At 34.2% G+C, this 20,902-nt stretch overlaps 1 protein-coding gene across 2 annotated transcripts in view; it reads right to left on the bottom strand.

Moving 5' to 3' along the window:
* Window positions 1-44: 44 nt before the first annotated feature.
* The window catches only part of LOC125654441 (ectopic P granules protein 5 homolog), a 53,063-nt gene continuing 32,205 nt past the window's right edge, over window positions 45-20,902 (bottom strand). For both annotated transcript variants that reach the window (XM_056143913.1, XM_056143914.1), the window contains exons 32-46: window positions 19,483-19,651; window positions 17,817-18,011; window positions 16,793-16,924; window positions 15,533-15,614; window positions 15,294-15,412; window positions 12,464-12,656; window positions 11,067-11,237; window positions 10,439-10,614; window positions 9,765-9,944; window positions 9,355-9,512; window positions 8,864-9,063; window positions 4,637-4,885; window positions 4,306-4,525; window positions 2,893-3,099; window positions 45-2,715 (exon numbers count right to left, since the gene is read on the bottom strand). In XM_056143913.1, coding sequence (XP_055999888.1) covers window positions 2,406-2,715; window positions 2,893-3,099; window positions 4,306-4,525; window positions 4,637-4,885; window positions 8,864-9,063; window positions 9,355-9,512; window positions 9,765-9,944; window positions 10,439-10,614; window positions 11,067-11,237; window positions 12,464-12,656; window positions 15,294-15,412; window positions 15,533-15,614; window positions 16,793-16,924; window positions 17,817-18,011; window positions 19,483-19,651 — 2,761 coding nt within the window. In that variant the 3' untranslated portion in view covers window positions 45-2,405. The remainder of the gene's footprint in view (window positions 2,716-2,892; window positions 3,100-4,305; window positions 4,526-4,636; window positions 4,886-8,863; window positions 9,064-9,354; window positions 9,513-9,764; window positions 9,945-10,438; window positions 10,615-11,066; window positions 11,238-12,463; window positions 12,657-15,293; window positions 15,413-15,532; window positions 15,615-16,792; window positions 16,925-17,816; window positions 18,012-19,482; window positions 19,652-20,902) is intronic.

Raw genomic sequence — 20,902 nt, 5'->3', positions numbered from 1 at the left:
TTTACAAACTGTCAGCACATACAGACAAGTTAGTACAAAACAAATTCAACTTATCATTTATTTCCTGAAAGGTATAACAAAACAAGGAATTATATCATTACATTATATACTACACAAAACATAACATCCACCATCACAGTCAAACTTCAATTCATTTCCATCTGAGTATGTTTTTTAAGAGTTGCTATGGAAACCAAAAAAAGGACAGTAATTTGTGAGGGTTTGATTTTCCTATTCAATGCCAGAGAGAGAGAGCAACAATTTGACACATTTTGTACTTTTAAAATGAATTTTAAAAATCTTTCATCTGCATAATTCATGGGGGGGGTGGTGTTGACGTAAAGGTAATTACACTACAACCTTCGAAGCTGCTGAGAATGATGCATTCCAGCAATATATCAGGAGACAATACAACGGGGAACATATACCTCATTTAGATAGGTATTTCTAAGTCCTTGTCACAAGTACATGTACCTTGACAAAAAATCTTCCTCCACATTAATTAGTTCAAACAGCCCATGTTCGTGTATTTAAATGTGTATTTCAATATTTTGATTTGGTGTGATCATAACACATGTACAAGTCCTGAGAAAAGAATACAAAAACAATATGTGAAGTTGAAATGAATTTTGTTGAAGACAATTAAAATACGGTTCCATTTATTTGTGTACATCTGCATGCTTGAAATCGGAGACTGGCATACAATTTAGTCCAAATTTCACTAGTGGACCCTTAAACTGGACTACTAAAATCCGTATATTATTCTATCTTCGGTGTACAAGTATATATATGTGTGTTGACATCCAAATAAATATCAAGGATTGGTAAAAGTTGTGTTGACATCCAAATAAATATCAAGGATTGGTAAAAGTTGCAAGCAGAAAGGAAAAGCTTCAAACACCCCATTGTTGTTTTTAAGACTTGAGGGCCAAAAATTTTCTCCATAACTCATACTCGAGTTCCTGTGTGGACTTTCTCTTAATGAATGAAGAGTGCAGAGGATCCCCCAAGAAAACCCTTTTACCCAATAACAATCACAAATTGTTTTAAGCTAACAAATTTCTGGGACAACCCTACACCTGCAGCATAACTCTCATCATTTTGGCTCTAAAATACAGTCATTTGTTTTTCATTAAAAAAAATTACACTTCCAAATCTATGATTTTTGCATATGCCTTATACAAAGTATATGAAGTTTAGTGCATACAATGTTGAACTTTGGCAAACTTAGCATGTAGTGAATAAACTGATCAACATATGATTTTATTAGATTCAACATGACCAATACTTTATTCACTATATGTAATTCGCACATTTAACAAAGTGAAACATGTAATTTGCACATTTAACAAAGTGAAACATAATATTTATATTAAGTATCAATAGTGACCTGCACTCAGTTTCCAGAGGCCATATTGATGTAATAAAAACCGAGCAATTTGACCTTCATCAATATGACATGTAATGAATGCAGATTCTGTATGATATAAATCTGGAGTAATTATGAGTTACCTCCCTTCTCACTCCGCCATAATTATAAAGAAGAGCAATATCAATTTTTGCCCTTTAAATTTGTTTCAGAAAATGAATGCCATTGTTTCAATAATTCATGTTTAAAGGTACTAACAATATTTCTGTACATAAAAAGTTCACATAGCACACTACACACAAAAGTTACATCTGTACAAGTATAGCATTGCATGGAGACCACGATTTGTATGTTGTACATTAAATTACACCTTTAGTAAACAAGGTAGGCTTGTGAAACACAATACCCTTATAACAGTCGCGTCCTATTGTGGTAAATTTGACCTTGACCTTTCATTTAACCTAACATGAAATATCTGTCTTGCAGAGGTAAAATATCATGATCATGCAAAGGTTTACAGCCGCACACAAATGGACAAATCATTACAGAACATGATCTTCAATCCGGCAAGGTGGGGGGAATAAAAAAGATAATTAACCAACTAACAATGAATTTCTTCTTTGTCTGACCTACAATGTACATAGTAAAGCTTTATAACCCAATAATCCCTGTTATTCAAAACTACTGGTCTTGTATTATCATTTTAGCACCATCAACATGCAGTTGTGAAAAAAAATTATGAATATAAAACATTATTTGAAGATGCAGTATTGCCTGACAAAAAAAAAAAATTGTTTATTTTCACATTTTTATGCAAGTACATCCAGTACATCCAACAACCCTTAAAATATCACCCTTCGATTATACAATACAATGTCAATGTACAGACTTGAAACATAAAAGAATATAAACGTGTAGTTTCCATCTATACACCGGTATACACTATCTTGAAAATACAATTATATATATATATATATACATGCGACAATGAGATTAAAACACGACTGTTTTATGGAAAGATAAACGGCACGGTTATCTACTTGTCAAACAAATGTAGTACAGACAGGAATTCTTTCTCCCTGTAGAACATTTGAGATAACTGATGGATCAAGCTCAGAGTCTGTCGCAATCCATAATTTTCATTCTGAACCAAGTCACACAAAATTTCAATTTCACTTCTGTAGGACTGGTACGCTTTATTTGACTTCATTGACAAAAGAGCTCCCACTTCCTGTTTGGTAGCTCCATTGCTAGCCAATGACTGTCCAGGTTGTAAACGTATTCTCATTTCATCATACACCTGTAGGGTTATCATGGCTGCCAATGAACGACATGATATTCGAAATCTACAATGTTAAATTCATTTGTAATATTTTCCATCATGCGCATTTCAACATCTAAGAAACTACTGATAATCAAATATATAGTATCCAGCTGAGTACTCCTGATACAGTTTTATTGCAATCTTTACTGTAACTTCCACACTTCACTTCAAAGCTTTACTTCTCCACCTAATTACTTACACAGGTGATAGACTGGAACGTTTCCCTAGTCCAATAGCACCCAACAAACCACCACTGGCCCTGTCTTCACCAAGCAAGTGCAAAGAGGTCACCATGGTAGACAGCATTTTTATTATTGTCGTGTGAGCACATCCAAAGTCCAGTTGTCTCAGGATCAGCTCCAGACTCTTAAACCACAAAAGTAGTAACTTGCTCTCATTCTCCTGCCTGGAAAATAAAAACATCTAGGAAATATCACAAGTGCTCCTAGAAAACACAAGCTACAAGCTACCTACTGCTTCTTGAGCCTAGAAGTGTGACTACCCATACAATTGTAAAGTACTCACACAGTAAAATTACAAACACCTTTTCTCTGGTAACAGTCCTGAGATATGACGGTGCAAAAGTTTTTTACGTAATACAGTGAAACTTCTCTAAACCGGTCGGCTCTCGAACCGGAAAAAACGGCCGGTTTAGAGGGATAGCCAGTATACCGAGAATATAGCAATTATAGACATTTTATCTCAATATTCACAAAGTAGGTACTGTTCACTTTGATCTGGTGATCTATGATCAATTATCGGTGGAGATCAAATTAGTCCGCTTGTACCTAAAGATAATTATGAATTACAAGAAATATTCTCGCTGAAATCATCTAATTTTAAACTGAAAATCTATAACAGGATACATGAAGAAAACATAGAGGCCTATTATTGGAATTCCTCTTACCTATAAAAACTCTGTTTACATTCATCGCTTATGTCATTAACAATTTTGTTTTGACGTTTTTAAAAAGTACAGTAGTAAATATGAAATTGTAATTTGAATATTTCTTTGGAATTTTAAGTCTATGGAAACCAAGAAAATTAATCTATCTTTTAATAATTATCATTAACAGTCATGGGTTTGTTCTTTATTAACTACCACTTATATCCATACGAAAGTATGGTGAAACAATATGGCGTTTGATATGGTATTCATTCAATAATTTCCTAACTGTTTTTTACATTTTGTACAGAATTTGGAAGGGTCTCTTGGATTAGCTAAGTGTCAATTAACACGCTTGACAGCACAGGTAAACAATAGAAATTGAAGAGGCCACTAGTGTTTTTCACACCTCCAATGGATAATTTCATACTTGGCCAGTTGGTCAGTCAATTTGCACACCTGGACGATCTTAATTAACCTTTGGCCAAGATTTTCTTGTCTTCAAAAAGTGGCCAATATGTTAAGGGTAAATTACACATGTTTGTTAACAAATGTACTTCAAAAAGTGGCCGATGTCCGGTTTTCAGGGGTGGCCGGTTTTGTAAGACTTTCTTTGTAAGGAAATGTTAAGATTTCTGCCAGGACTTTAAAAATCGGCCGATATTCAGGGAGAACCGGTATTCTGAGGGGCCGGTTTGGAGAAGTTTCACTGTAAATGACACTTACACTGGTTTAGCATTGCTGATCCAGTCCAACAACTGACGGATCAAAATCTGTTCATCCGTTAACTGCTGACAGAGAGGAAGTTTCTGTACGATGTACCCGTATAACAGTAGGAATGTCCCCTCCTCAAGGGCTGTTTTCAGGAAGTCCTCGATATTGAGATCAGGGATCTGCATGGCAGCTAAAACATGGTCCCAACCCCCTCCCGGAACTTGGTCCAAGCCTTTAAAGATAGGATAGACTGATTAAATGCAGCTAAATTCAAACTTCTATTAATAAATAGTTGACAATGTGCACTGTACAATCACTATAAGGTAAACATATTTCATCATACCTCCTCTGAAATACACATGGATACATTCCTCTACAATAATGACGATGTGTCTGTGAGAAGCCAGGCATCGTGACGCCACTCGAACACAGGGCATCAGGAGAATGCTTCTGGGGGAGGACTGCAGCCATTGGATGATGGTTGTCATGACAACAGAGACAGAGTTGTTTTCAGGATTGCAGTTGTTGAGAAGAGCAAATATTTCCCTCACCAAATCCAGACTCTCGTCTTCCTGAATATGCGTGTCTGAAACTGAAAACACAGAGGACAGTCACATGTTTGACAGCTGGTAAAACAGTCTATGGTAAGTGGTATTTATAAAAGTACAGTGTTTCTAATGTCAGACAATGGTACACCTGTACAATGACAAAACATACCACAAATACATGTACACTCCCATAAAAAAAACTGGAAGCATTCTTTTCTTGTATTCTTTTCATCTTTTTAGCATCATTTCCATAGTTTGACATGATGCACTATTTCATGTATTAATCGTAAATTTGAGCGCTTGTCATGTCTAATAATGGAAATAATGAGAAATTCGTATAAATATGTGTATATATGTAAGTATCATAAGAAATATCTCTCTGTCTATCTAGTTGAACTTCAGTATCTCAAACACTGATATCTCAGATACCATGTATATGTCGAAGTGATTCAGAAGTCCCACCCAATTGTTCTTTAAGTATTTACTTTTGATAACTCGAATCTAATAAATATCTATCTATCTAGTTGAACTTCGGTATCTCGAACACAGAGATCTCGGATACCATGAATATGTCGAAGTGATTCGGAAATCCCAACCACTTAATCTTTAAGTATTTTACCTTCGATATCTCGAATCCTCGGATATCTCAAAAGTTTTTTCTTAGTCCCATCGACTTAAAGATACCGAGGTTTGACTGAATAAGACTAAGACATCCTGTGCTTTATCTTATCGACCTCCAGATTCCACAGTAGATTGGTTAGAGAAGTTTGAGGGGCGGATTGAACAACTAATAGCAGAACACAAAGATATTCTAATTATGGGCGATTTCAATGTGGATGAGTACAAGACAAAGCGTTTAAAGACTATCATGAAAAACATTGGATTTCAGCAACTGATAAAAAACCCTACACGTGAGACTAAAGACTCCAGTACTTTAATTGACCATATTTATGTAAATAGTCCGGATAAGTTTTCTTCATCAGGAGTATTCCCAATAGGATTAAGTGACCACAACTTGATTTACGCTGTAAATGGTAAAATTAGAGCCGGTGCAAACAGTCACGTTCATATTAAATATAGAAATTTTAAAAACTTAAATGAGAGCAGTTTTCAAGAAGAACTAAACACTATTGACTGGAGTCCCATATATGAAATGGTGGATATTGATACTATGTGGCAATTCTTTTATTCAAAATTTTTTGAAGTGGTGGATAAACACATTCCTCTAAAAGAAAGAAGAATTAACTCACGTTCAGAAGAATGGATAAACGATGACATACTTACAGAAATGCACTGTCGTGAACACCTCTTTAAAAAGGCGACACAGAGTAATGATGATCACGCGTGGAACCTATACAGAGCATCAAGAAACAGGGTGACGAAAAAGATCAGGGAGGCAAAACATGCATTTGTTGAGGAAGCAATTTCCCAGGCAGAAAACAAGCCCAAGGACATGTGGGACAAACTTAGGCAATTCTTACCATCTAAGAAAACGAATACAAACTGTACATTTCTTAAGGACAATAACGTAATTTTTAAAGATACAAAGGATATTGCCGAATGTTTTAATAATTACTTTTGTAACATTGGTCATGAGCTAGGAAAACATTTTGATGACACTTTACCTACAGTTGAAGAACAAATGCCTAAAAATTCTTATACAATACCAGGTATAACTGCAGAATTTATTGAAAATGAGATAAAATGTATGTCTGCATCAAAGGCAACAGGTTTGGATGGTATCTCTGTCAAACTTCTAAAACTTTCATCAAACAGTGTATGTGATATTCTTGCATATATTTTCAACTATTCTATATCTTCATGTACTTGTGCAGATGACTGGAAAAAGGCACGAGTTGTACCACTTTTTAAATCAGGGGATGAATGTCTAGTTAATAATTATCGGCCTGTATCCATTTTACCTTGTGTGAGCAAAATTTTAGAAAGGCATGTTTTTAATTCATTTTATGAGTATTTGTCAGTAAATTCTCTAATTACAGATTGTCAGTCTGGTTTTAGGCCAAAACACTCATGTGAAAGTAGTCTTATTTCTCTAGTAGATAGATGGCTTAAAAATATTGATGAAGGTAAACTTACTGGTGTAATTTTTATAGACTTACGGAAAGCATTTGACACTATAAATCACAAGGTTTTATTACACAAACTCAAGTCATTTGGCATATGCAATGATACTTTTGAATGGTTTAAATCATATCTAACAAATCGTACACAGAGAGTTATTTGGAAAGGCAATTTATCGGAGGAAAGAAATGTAACCATTGGAGTTCCGCAAGGCTCTATTTTAGGCCCATTGTTTTTTATCCTGTATATTAATGACTATCCACAAGCACTGAAACATTCTCATGTAAATATGTATGCAGATGATACTTCACAAGATGTAACAGATAAGTCAGTGGAAAATATTGAGTCAAAGATGTATGAAGATCTTCAGCGCAGTATAATGTGGATTAAGGAAAATAAATTAAGCTTAAACCTGTCTAAAACTCAATGTATGCTTATTGGATCGGCACAAAAATTATCAAAGTATCGAAAATTAAATTTAGTGATAAATAACCATGTCATAGAATGTGTTCAGGAGTCAAAATTACTTGGTATTATTATTGATGAAACTTTGTCCTGGAAAAGTCATATAGAATCACTTATGAACAAGATTTCCAAGAGAATTGGCATTTTAAGAAGAATAAGATATTTTATGTCAAACGATGCGCTGCTGAAGATTTTTAATACTATGATTTTTCCACATTTTACATATTGTTGTACTATATGGAGCAATCCAAGAAATGCTGAAAATGTGAATAAGCTTTTTATATTGCAAAAACGAGCTGCAAGGGTAATTCTTAACATCAGAAATTTTGAAACACCATCTAATGTCATGTTTACAGAACTTAACTGGTTGCCTCTATCAGATTACTTTGTCTATAGAAAAGTCATTTTAGTGTATAAAGTTTTACATGGTTTAATGCCAGATTATTTAAATGTTTTTAAATATGTATCCGAAGTCAGTCAGAGGCAAACTAGAAATTCTTATTCAAATATTTTGTATATACCCAGGGCAAAAACAGAATATTATAGAAGATCTTTCAGCATTTCAGGGAGCACAGTGTGGAATGCCTTGAGTCAAAACATAAGAAACTCAACGAGTGTTGCGTGTTTTAAGAGAAATTATCTTAGAGATTATCACCATACTTTTTAAGCTTCATTTTGTATTCTATTTATCTTACATTCATAATTATTTCTTAAGTTTATATGTATTCTACTTCTTTTAATCTGTGTTTATTTGACTAATATCTGTCTGTATGTATGTTATATGCAGGACCATATTGAAAACTAGCGTTATCGCTAAATATGTAATCCTGGTTAAATAAAGGTCTTATTATTATTATTTATTAATATAAATGTAAGTATATCATTGGTCCTCCATTCCATCTACGGAGTTAAAATATGAATCCTGCTAAATCAACTGATCATACAGTCCCTGTACTCTCTAATTATTTAGCGTGGGGAGGGGGGTGTCTGTGTTTGTCTTCATTGTAAACTCATTTTTATTTGTCATAGGAGATAGAGAATACGATGGAGATCTGAAAATACCTTGTACTTCTGATTGCACCATTGAAATCAGTCACCCAGCAGAAATAAACAATGAAGTCTAATACATGTACAGTAAAACACACTTATAGTGAAGTGCTGGGGACACACAATTTTTTGCTATAAATGTAATTTGTTATATCCAGTAAGTTAATAATGTTTAAAAACTACTGGAAATGAAAATCACTTCACTGTAATCATGAATGCATTGTAAGTGTGTTCAATGAAACTTATATGCAAGACTTTCAAGCACATGTTTTGTCCTTATATGATAAAATGATATCAATGCATATTTCATCTTTTGGGTCATTTAATGTCATCCAGGTCACACATGGCAGAAATGGTTGCTAAGCTTGATCTTTTAGTACATCTATGTATAAATATACACTGACTGATTGATCTCAAGGTCAGCTTACTTGCACTCGTGACAGTTTCCACCTCTGTCAGAAGATTCATCAAAATCATAGAAATAGTGTCCAGGTTGACGTCAGCCTCAAACGTGCACTGACACATCAGCTGCACCACACTGTGTATGTAGCACTGGCGCTTCATCGAAAGGTCAGAGGTCCAGGTCATGGATGACTTCACACTGAAACCTGAGGCAGTCTTCAACAACCTGTCAAGTCGAAATGATGTGTTACAATCATGACTGCTAAACTGATAATGTGTTACAATCATGACTGTTAAACTGCAACAACTTTTCTGTGTTACCAGGCAGAATTTAACTTATGAATGTACAAAACCGTAGGACATAAAGTAAGATTTAGACTATAATGAATAATCTTGCCAGCTACACTTAACATTTATACTGTGTGAAAACAAGATTTTCACAAGAAACTATGAAAATAACAAGGAGCGATTCAAAGCTGTACACAGATTAATCTCATCATTTTCTAAACTTTCTAACCTTAACCCTAAAGCCATGGATGAGGACCTCTCTGCTAAAACACATCGTGGGTCACATGTTTGTAAGAACCAATTACTGGCATGTCTGTAGTTGTCTGAGGTCAAAGTTGACCAATCATATGTCTCTGCAGTCAGAGTCTTTTGCTCCAGCGTTGGAATCTGAAGAAGAAAAAAATTGATAATTAGGATTGACATGTTGCAGTACTTGTTCACCATAGTTACTTTTACTCCTGGAAATACCGTGCATGAGGAGATACAGTAATGAGAGACTGTATCAGCTATCACGTCAACTTCAGATTTCAAAACAAAATGATAGATTTTCAGACAAGTGTTGTAACTGTTTGTAACCCCCCCCCCCCCCCCCCCCCCCCCCCATCCTCTGAAGGAATAATGCAGCAGAGACTTCCATACCTCCACATGTTTCTGGTCCCCGTAACACTGTACCAACAGCAGGAGTACACAGGCCAGGGCCTGACTGGTTCCCTGCCCCCCATAACACTGCCCATAGAAAGCCACAATATCGGTCCAGTTTAGCTGACACACCACATGGGCCAGAAGATCAAAGCTCTCCGGACAATTCTGGTCCTTAACCTGAAAAGCGAAGTCATACAATGTACATGTAAAAATCCAAAGGCTTCCAATTTCTTTCTTTTTAAGGTCATCATCAACAGATATTTAGAAAAATATACACCATGAATTTCTTTTACTTCCATTGTACAACTCTAATAATTTCATATTAGGATCATTCAAACAGTTTTAATCAAAGTAATCTAAAATAATATAAATTTCTCTTTCTTCGCTACTTGTACAGCTGGTCTTGATTTCTGCTTTATGAACATGCTTATTCTATACAAATTTAAAAATACTCCAAAGAGTTCCAAACAGACTTCATTTTCACAAGAAAATTTGTAAATTAAAATATGAATATGTGGAAGTTATATACTGGTGTGTATTGACAAGTTCAGTTGTGTGACATTCGAGTTTTACAATTCTTATTTGACATCGGTTATTGAATCATCCTTTTAAAACACACTGCAGCTTTAAATTCTTGGAGCAGTTCAAGTATTTATTCAAACATAGCATGCCTGCATCATGGTATCCAAGACTCGATTGTTAGGTTTAAGCTCTTCCCATGGCAATGTTGAAAATTCGTGATTGTATACATTGGTAACATGAGCAGGAATTTGTTTCCCACACAACACGTCACAGAAGTACCACCACAGCTTACTCAAAGTATCGCCCTGGTACGGTGGGATGATGTCTACAATAAAATCACACTGTAGAACACAAGGTTATATCTACAAATCCTTCAATTTTGATAGAGAAATGCTTAAAAGTACACAGGAAATTGAGACTTTTAAAATATGCTCCGAGTTACGTATACTGAGGTTTCATTTCTGTAGGCATAAAATTAATTTGTGGATACATAAATTTTTTTTTTTTAAATCTTTTTCTTGATATGCAATTTCTTGGAAATCTACAATATGTTTTTTTTCTTTTTGAGCAAAAATTTCATTTCTTAAAACACTTGATTTTGTGGTCTGGTTCAGCCATGAAAACAAGAAAATTGGTATTCAACCAAAATTGATAAAAACACTACATGTACATGTATGCCTTTAAAATCCATCTTTCAGATCAAGACTGAGGCATATCTCCAAATTTCTATAGTTCTGAAAATTTATTCTCCATCATTGCTGATTCATTCTTTCTTACTGAGAAATGCTTGGTGCAGAAACTGTGTGACAAACACAAAGGCTTCCACCATTTTCTTTCCTGCTTCACAATCAGCTTGTATCCATGGTAACAGTGGGGAAGTCTCTGTTTGTAATGGCTGCAACCAAGCAGCAAATGCAGTGATGTGTGTCTGCCAAATTAGGTCTAGAACTATAAAAAAAAATCATAACATTTTATCTTCTATAGATATTAAGATAATTCATATAATTCTTAATTTATTCTAGAATTGTCTATCACATCAAGTATCTGTCAACCTGCAGTTAAACAATGTCAACTGATATTTTCAAGAAGTTAAAGTTGACATAAAATGAAGTACTACTGTAGATTTCTACAGTAAATATGCACGAAGAATTTATGATCACGCTATTTCGTGAGAAGCATTACTCGCAAATTAAAATCATTCGCTTTTAATTTTATACTGCTAGAATACATCTAAAAACTCTGAACAGACGACAGGCGAATTCATGTTCATGCAATCATTTTGCGATATTAAGTACTCACGTAAAATAAGAAATCTACAGTATTGAAAATCGATCACACTGAACTAAAGACAAGGATTGCAGGTACACATAATATTCCTCATCAAAAATATGCAAGTTTGTTGATGTCGGTATATGCTTTAAATTTTGACCTGCTTAAACAGCACATATTGACCTTTTGGTCTGACAACCAATAGGGATTGATTATTGTTTGCTTAGGTAGATGCCTATCCAGTAAAATGCTCCGGTGTTAATGGTCAGACAGTAAAATGCTCCGGTGTTAATGGTCAGACAGTAATAAAAATGCTCCGGTGTTAATGGTCAGACAGTAAAATGCTCCGGTGTTAATGGTCACACAGTAAAATGCTCCGGTGTTAATGGTCAGACAGTAATAAAAATGCTCCGGTGTTAATGGTCAGACAGTAAAATGCTCCGGTGTTAATGGTCAGACAGTAAAATGCTCCAGTGTTAATGGTCAGACAGTAATTGCTCAATGCATACTACAAAGTCAAGTGATCATTGACCTTTCTGACCTGAAAATTTACATGCCATGTCCAACCTGCCTATGAAGTTTGATGATTACATGACCTTTGACTTCTTAATCTCTTGACCTGTAATTCAATAAGGGTTCCCTCCTAGCCATGCCTCATCTGAATATAAAAACTGACAACCACTTGACAAAGGGTTATTTAGCTATCAGTTGGATAACAATTGCTGAATGCAGGCTAGAAACACCTCGTGACATTTTGACCTGAAAATCAATAGGATGCAACTAATAGTCATAACCTATCAGATCACAGGAGGGCAAAATAAAATGTCTGGATACAATACAACAAATAGTGGTTAACAGGGATCTTAATTCCCTGCAGATTTTTTACTGTGTCACTCTGTGCCTACCCTGAGTAGGGTTGGTTTCCTGCAGTGTTGGGAGGACTTTGTTGATAAAGCAGATCATCAGATCCTGCAATAGCCGAGTTATGTGTGGGAGGTAGACGGTGGTCCCTGGATAAAGTCCAAAAGATCCGTGGTCAGTCGACGAGGTCCGCAGCTGGAGGAAGAAATGGCCGATGGTGGTCAGGCAATACTTTGTCTGTGATGGAGAAAAAACGATAGTAAATGTTCAATTACAGAAGACGAGAAAGTAGTAACTAAAGTATGAAAAAGTGAAGATAACAAATAGTGATCAATCTCATAAATCCTGCAAAGAATACAGAATTGAGAGCAGACCAAACATACACTTCTAAAAACATGGAGGGATCAGGTGCCTAAGAGGATCAGGGAAAGGGAGTAGCAGTAGTCAAAATCAGTATGCAAAGAATAAAAATTTTTCGCGTTACGTACATAGCGAAAATTAATTGTCCTTACGACATGTAAATAATATTACGAAAGTGTCTTGTTACTAGGTTTCAGTTATTATTTGAGCTACGGCCAATGAGGTTTCAGCATTTGGCAAGTTTACGTGTTCGATTATAGAAGAGTTATTATTGAGTGTTCATTTTCTAGCGCACACTCTCACGAGCAAGTCGAGTTTTCTATCAATATTTTTATTTTTCTTCATTGTAAAATACATGAAAATGGTATTCATATTTAATACATACATGTACAAGAGTGAGGTTCCGCCACTCAATTTTGTGCTTACTCCGCAATATTCCCACGGATACACAGGTTTCCATAGGGTTTTCAAACATTTGGGGTTTTTTAGCTATGGTTTTCCTGAGCGGCGGAGGAGGCTTATATTTATTTGGTATGAATACACAATGTTATATCAATACTGCTTTGTTTGCATGTTTGTGAGAAAATAAACCTCACAGCGTCAACCTGCATGGTGCACTTTAATGCAATTCGTTTTTCTATTATGGTTGTTACATGTAGGTACAAAGTGTAGTGAAGTGTGGACCACAATTTTCTTAAATATTCTGAGTACAGATGAATTTTGGGCCCATTTTATTTTTGGGGAGACAAATTGAAATAAATAATGAATATCACCCTGTTTTAAATTCATCCAAAGCCACATTTTATTTCCTTTATAACAATGAGTAAATTCGAATTTCAACAGTTTTGAATTTGCACATTGAGGCTGGGGAGGAAAGGGGCAATAATAAAATAGAGACCTTAGACTTCATGATATTACCTTGATGTTTATCAGATATATAACATGCAACATGGAACTTTCAGCTTCACTAGTATGAATTTCTATCATGTTAAGTTCAAAAGTTATATCCAAGATTTAAGTTGCAGACAGACAGAGACAGACAGAGAGGGACAGACCGAAAACAATATGCTCCTGATCTTTGACCTTGAGTACTTAAGTATACTGTAAATGTATTACGTTTGGCTGTGTATTCTATTTAGCGCCTTTGGCGGAACGCAGCTTCCGCTAAATCAAGTACATCGCTAAATGCCATCCGTAAATCTAGATGTTTAAAGTAATTCAGGAATGCGCTAAATCAAATCTACGCTAACTTGTTGAAAAAACGATTTCCGCCAAATATCGTACACTCCAAATTGCCCAGAATCATCCCTGTTATACAGTGCTTATACAGAGAATATCAATCTGAATTCATATAATATAAATTGTTGGTACAAAAACGTTAATTATTTTAAGGAAAAAATGGGCATTTTGGTACCCAATTGTAAAAATCTCAAATTCTCATTTTTCAAAAAACAAATGAAGAATCAGGTACGGAAACAATTTTTACTTTACTGGTCAAAACGACGTGAAGAGGGTCAGAAATCAGGAAAACTCACAACATATTTTTCGTATAAAGAAAACTTTACTATGGAAAGTTATATATTTTTAGAATCCCTAGAATTAAGAAAAACTCTATGTAGATTTCGAATTAGTGCACATGACCTTCGAATTGAAAGAGGAAGATATGAATTTACAAAAACCAATTCTGGCCAGAAGATTTCTTTAGAAAGAAACAAAAGAATATGTGAATTATGTAACCTTAATTGTGTTGAAGATGAATTTCATTTCCTTACTGATTGTCCATTCTATGTTGAAGAGAGAAATATGTTTTTTAATGGTATATACAAGTTCAACAAAAATTTCATCTATCTAACAAATAAGGACAAATTTACTTGGTTGATGATTAATGAAGACAAACCAGTAATTGTAAAATTGAGCGAATATTTAGTGCAAACTTTCAGAAAAAGAAGTGATGCTTTAAAACTGCAAAAATCATTATAGTTTATAATTCATATATTGGTATAATACTGATACTGTCCATCCACTTGTATATATACATGATTAGCAATTCATTTATGTTTGTACTTGTTTCCCCAATATGTTGCATCCACACGCAGTTTGCAGTCTATGTAACCTGTAGTTAATGTTGTAAACTTTCTTTCTTTTTTGAATTTCCTTCTTTATAAAATGTCTTACTGTTATGCCCTCTGGGCCCAAAATTGGAATAAATTTATCTTATCTTATAATACGTTTACAGTACTTTGCTTTTTATCTTTATAACTGGCTTATTTATTTGCCCCAAAATAACTTAATTCTTTAAAGCAATATGTTTAAAATGTAATAGATCTCCTTAGAAGGTGTAAAAATCCTAATTTCCTATAAATACTAGGATTCCATCAACCTTTACAAATTGAAGGTTTGTGATCCACTCCTCTCTAACTGAAGATGAGCGTAATGCTGATCAAAACTTTTGGTCACTGAAAAGTGAGGTTAAACAAACAAAATCCTAGAGGATTGGCTGGACGATAACTTCACCTGTTCCGTAGACATGTCAGATCCAACATCTGTTCTCCTGGAGGTGTTGTCTCCCTCGTAAAAACAATGCTGCTGTAAAATCTGCCAGCATCTCGGATGTAACTTCTGCTCGGCAGTACCTGAGGGGAATCATTGAGAAATGTGAAATTCCGTAAGAACACCATTTATATACGTCAAGTCGAAGAGTCTTCAGTCTTTTTTCTAAAACAAGAATACTCCTTAGCAAATATAAGGCTTACCAGTGAGAATTATGTTCAAAACATAGTTAAGGTTCTGTGGAAAATTGTGCTTCAGGACAGCCTTCAGGTGTTTGAAGTAAATCTGAAAAATTGAAGAGCATGGTGTAGAGTAAAACTTGGTTATAGCAAACCTCCAGGACCGGCCAAAAACAGGTCGTTATCGCTAAACTTTGCTAAATTCAATATAATTTCCGTTATTATCCTCTCAATATCAATTAACAATACAGTACTGTAAATTTATTATCGCGTAATTTTGCATCACTCACGAAAAAATATTTCTTGCTTTTATTTTTATATTGCTAAAATACATGCAAAAACACTTGATCAACAGGGCACTCGCGAATTTATTTTCTCACGAATTGACGTCCTTGAGTCATTTCGCATAAGCGTGAACTCGTTTTTTAAGCGTGCTCGTTGTAAGCATGTTTTACTGCGGAATCATTTAAATTCCCAGAAATTATTATGGATTGCCAATATTTTACAGTTTCATTGTCAGTGATGTCATTTTGTGAATATGGATTTCGTACATTGAAGCATTGTATACATTATGTATTTCAGTTAGATTCTGCAGACTTGTTGGAAAATTAAACCTCCTTCCCTCCCATAATGATTCTACTTTTAGCAGTTTCAATCATCATTCATTGCAAATCCAATTTGAACTTTGACCTCTACACAAGAATGACTTTGACCTCACACTACACATCAACCTTATTAGGGGTAGCATACATCCACCTCGTATTAAATCATAACTTATGACCACATTTAAAGTTGTGCACTGACTAACCACAACAATTTACAACCAAGCAGATAAACTGCATATATGCTGTATAAGATTTGTAATCTCTGATTTTATGGACATGAAAATAGCCTAGGATGGTGGAGGGAATTCTTAACCCTCTGAGATATAACCGTAAATTAAGCAGAATTTTTAGCGATGATTTAATTTTGGCATTGTTAGTGAAGGTGTTGAGATCGCTAAAATTGAATATCGTTAAAAATTTATTCCACATCGGAGGTAATAGTTATGATTCCTGGAATTATAAAATGGCTAAAATTAACTCTCGCTAAATATATATATTACCCATTTTATGGGAAAATTACAAAATTTGTGACTCGTTAAAAATTCGACTTATACAGTACATGTAAGATAACTTTCTTTTTAAATTATTTGTGCATGTTTAATTTCAAGTCTCATTGACATAATTTATTTTAAGAATTGAAATCTACATGAAATCTACACACTAAGATGTGATATTTTACCTCAAACACCATGCTATGTTTAGCATCAGGGTCCACACCACAGCTGTACAGGCCAGATGCCAGAATGTTGACAAATCTCTTCACTTCAATCGGAGCAGGAGATTTGCTCTGCAGCCACTGAGCAATCTCAAACTGAAACAAAGCAGTCAAATATAAAAGTCTGTAGAAATCAAACAAAGCAGTCAAATATAAAAGTCTGTAGAAATCAAACAAAGCAGTCAAATATAAAAGTCTGTAGAAATCAAACAAAGCAGTCAAATATAAAAGTCTGTAGAAATCACACAAACCAGTCAAATATAAAAGTCTGTAGAAATCAAACAAACCAGTCAAATATAAAAGCCTGTAGAAATCAAACAAAGCAGTCAAATATGAAAGTCTGTAGAAATCAAACAAAGCAGTCAAATATAAAGTCTGTAGAAATCAAACAAAGCAGTCAAATATAAAAGCCTGTAGAAATCAAACAAAGCAGTCAAATATAAAAGCCTGTAGAAATCAAACAAAGCAGTCAAATATAAAAGTCTGTAGAAATCAAACAAAGCAGTCAAATATAAAGTCTGTAGAAATCAAACAAAGCAGTCAAATATAAAAGTCTGTAGAAATCAAACAAAGCAGTCAAATATAAAAGTCTTTAGAAATCAAACTGAAACAAAGCAGACAGACGGACGGACGGACAGATGACAGACAACAGGCGATCAGAAAAGCTCACATGAGCTTTCAGCTCAGGTGAGCTAAAACCTTGTAAAAATCATTCAAATCAATGCTGTTATTCGTAAGTTTACATTACATAAAACACAAGCATAGTCATACAGTAGCAAAGAAACTGTACTCCTCACAGAATGCTCAAATTGGAAAAAGTTGTTTTTTAACATCATAAAAAAATCCTGACCATAGGACTAACACATGTCTAATCTTTGAAATATTGAAATAGTTCATCTACAATCTGAACCCACGTCAGGCTCCTGTCTCCGCAATTTTCAAGTGATTCAATTAAAGAACACCATAAGACGGAAGAAATTCACGATACCTTGGTCAGGAGCATGAAGACTAGGTCCGGGTTCTGTTGCTGTAGGATCTGCACGAGTCGTTCATACATAGTGACATAGGTGTGGGGGTTGTTGATGGGCACGAAGTGCGGTGACATAAGACCTGACATAGCTGGGGAGTTCAGAGAAAATTGTAGAACAATTTCAGTCTGAGACGGGTCTTTTTCTATAAACTCCTGTGGGGGGAAAAAACTTTGTGTCATTGTTTAAAAAACAAATTCAACGTGTAAACTTGGAGTAGAGTAATACACAATCATTGCACAGTGCCAAGGATGGCATATTTTGCATTGTGATAGGCATTAATCATTATATACACTGATTCGAAATTCATATAATGTATGTACTTGTTTCCCCAACATGCTGCATCCACATGTAGTTTGCAGTCCATGTAACCTGTAGTTAATGTTGTAAACTTTCTGTTTTGAAATTTCCTTCTTTGTAAGCTGTCTTGCTGTTATGCCCTCTGGGCCCAAAATTGGAATAAATTTATCTAATCTTATCCATACACGTATCTAAGACAACTTATTATTTTCATTCCTACAGAGAATGAAAATCACTTGTGTTACAAACAGTACTTCATTGTAAGTATTGTCCACTCTAGCTGTGTTTCGCTGTAACTTCTCAAACTCTTGTGCTTATACACTATTCAAATAAACATATCACAATACATTTATATACATGGACTGCAAGTTTTTCTTATTACTCAGTGAGTTTTTCTCATTACTCAGTGAGTTTTCTCATATCTCAATGAGTTTTCTACTTTCTAAATGAGTTTTTCATTACAAAATGAGTTTTCTCATTACTCAGTGAGTTTTCTCATCACTCAGTGAGTTTTTCTCATTACTAAATGAGTTTTGTCATCACTCAGTGAGTTTTGTCATCACCCAGTGAGTTTTGTCATCACTCAATGAGTTTTCTAATACTAAATGAGTTTTCTCATCACTCAGTGAGTTTTCTCATTACTCGGTGAGTTTTTCTCATTACTAAATGAGTTTTGTCATCACTCAGTGAGTTTTGTCATCACCCAGTGAGTTTTCTCATCACTCAGTGAGTTTTCTCATTACTCGGTGAGTTTTTCTCAATACTAAATGAGTTTTCTCCTTACTCAGTGAGTTTTCTAATTACTCGGTGAGTTATTCTCATTACTAAATGAGTTTTCTCATCACTCAGTGAGTTTTCTCATTACTCGGTGAGTTTTTCTCATTAATAAATGAGTTTTGTCATCACTCAAGACCCCCTAGCGCAAACATATGTGCATCAAGGACCCCATTGGAAATAAGCTTTCGAGCTTTCATGGGTTATCCTTGGTATCTATGTATGTACATTGTATGTTTGTATGTATGTATATACCGAATAAACATTTATTTTATTTTATTTATTTTAATTTACTCAGTAAGTTTTGTCATCACCCAGTGAGTTTTCATGATGTACTGTATGTTAGTGAGTTTTACTGGATTCAATACATTCCTAACATTCTCTATCAATTAATAATATTGCGTGCAGAGCGAAAACTACAACATGTATTGTTCAATATTATCTTGTTTGTTGTAAACTGCCTTAGTAACAGTTAAATTACCATACAGGTGCCTATTTACAACATCTCAATTAAAATGTGTTAAAGAATCTCTCATAGTAATGAACTCCTACCTTTCCCAGTAGGTCAATACAACAGGTATAGAACTGTCTTGTAGGTGGGTAAAACTCGATGTCGTCATTGATCATTTCTGCCAGGAGGAAGAACAGCGTACAAGCAATGTCCGTGTAGTGAGCAGCTTTCAGGCTATCTGTGGTCATTCTGGCCAGTTTTACTATCATCCTTCAATATCAACAACAGAGTAACCCTGTATATCACAATTGTTAATGTCATTGTTCACTACCCGTGTAATCGTAAAAATTACAACTGTTTTATCTCAGTGTATTATTCATTTACAATGTCTTATCTCAGAGTATCATTCATTTACAACTGTCTTATCTCAGTCTATTATTCATTTACAACTGTCTTATCTCAGAGTATTATTCATTTACAACTGTCTTATCTCAGTCTATTATTCATTTACAATGTCTTATCTCAGAGTATTATTCATTTACAATGTTTTATCTCAGAGTATTATTCATTTACAACAGTCTTATCTCAGAGTATATTTCATTTACAACTGTCTTATCTCAGTCTATTATTCATTTACAACTGTCTTATCTCAGAGTATTATTCATTTACAACTGTCTTATCTCAGAGTATTATTCATTTACAACTGTCTTATCTCAGTGTATTATTCATTTACAATGTCTTATCTCAGAGTATTATTCATTTACAATGTTTTATCTCAGAGTATTATTCATTTACAACAGTCTTATCTCAGAGTATATTTCATTTACAACTGTCTTATCTCAGTCTATTATTCATTTACAACTGTCTTATCTCAGAGTATTATTCATTTACAACTGTCTTATCTCAGAGTATTATTCATTTACAACTGTCTTATCTCAGTCTATTATTCATTTACAATGTCTTATCTCAGAGTATTATTCATTTACAATGTTTTATCTCAGAGTATTATTCATTTACAACTGTCTTATCTCAGAGTATTATTCATTTACAATGTTTTATCTCAGTGTATTATTCATTTACAATGTCTTATCTCAGTGTATTATTCATTTACAATGTTTTATCTCAGTGTATTATTCATTTACAATGTCTTATCTCAGTGTATTATTCATTTACAACTGTCTTATCTCAGAGTATTATTCATTTACAATGTTTTATCTCAGTGTATTATTCATTTACAATGTCTTATCTCAGTGTATTATTCATTTACAATGTTTTATCTCAGTGTATTATTCATTTACAATGTCTTATTTCAGTATATTATTCATTTACAATGTCTTATCTCAGTCTATTATTCATTTACAACTGTCTTATCTCAGAGTATTATTCATTTACAACTGTCTTATCTCAGAGTATCATTCATTTACAACTGTCTTATCTCAGAGTATCATTCATTTACAACTGTCTTATCTCAGTGTATTATTCATTTACTACTGTCTTATCTCAGAGTATTATTAATTTACA

Source organism: Ostrea edulis, chromosome 7, assembly GCF_947568905.1.
Source record: "Ostrea edulis chromosome 7, xbOstEdul1.1, whole genome shotgun sequence".
Classification (NCBI taxonomy): domain Eukaryota; kingdom Metazoa; phylum Mollusca; class Bivalvia; order Ostreida; family Ostreidae; genus Ostrea; species Ostrea edulis.
Note: the sequence above shows the minus strand (reverse complement) of the source record. Positions and strands in the feature narration are given on the sequence as shown.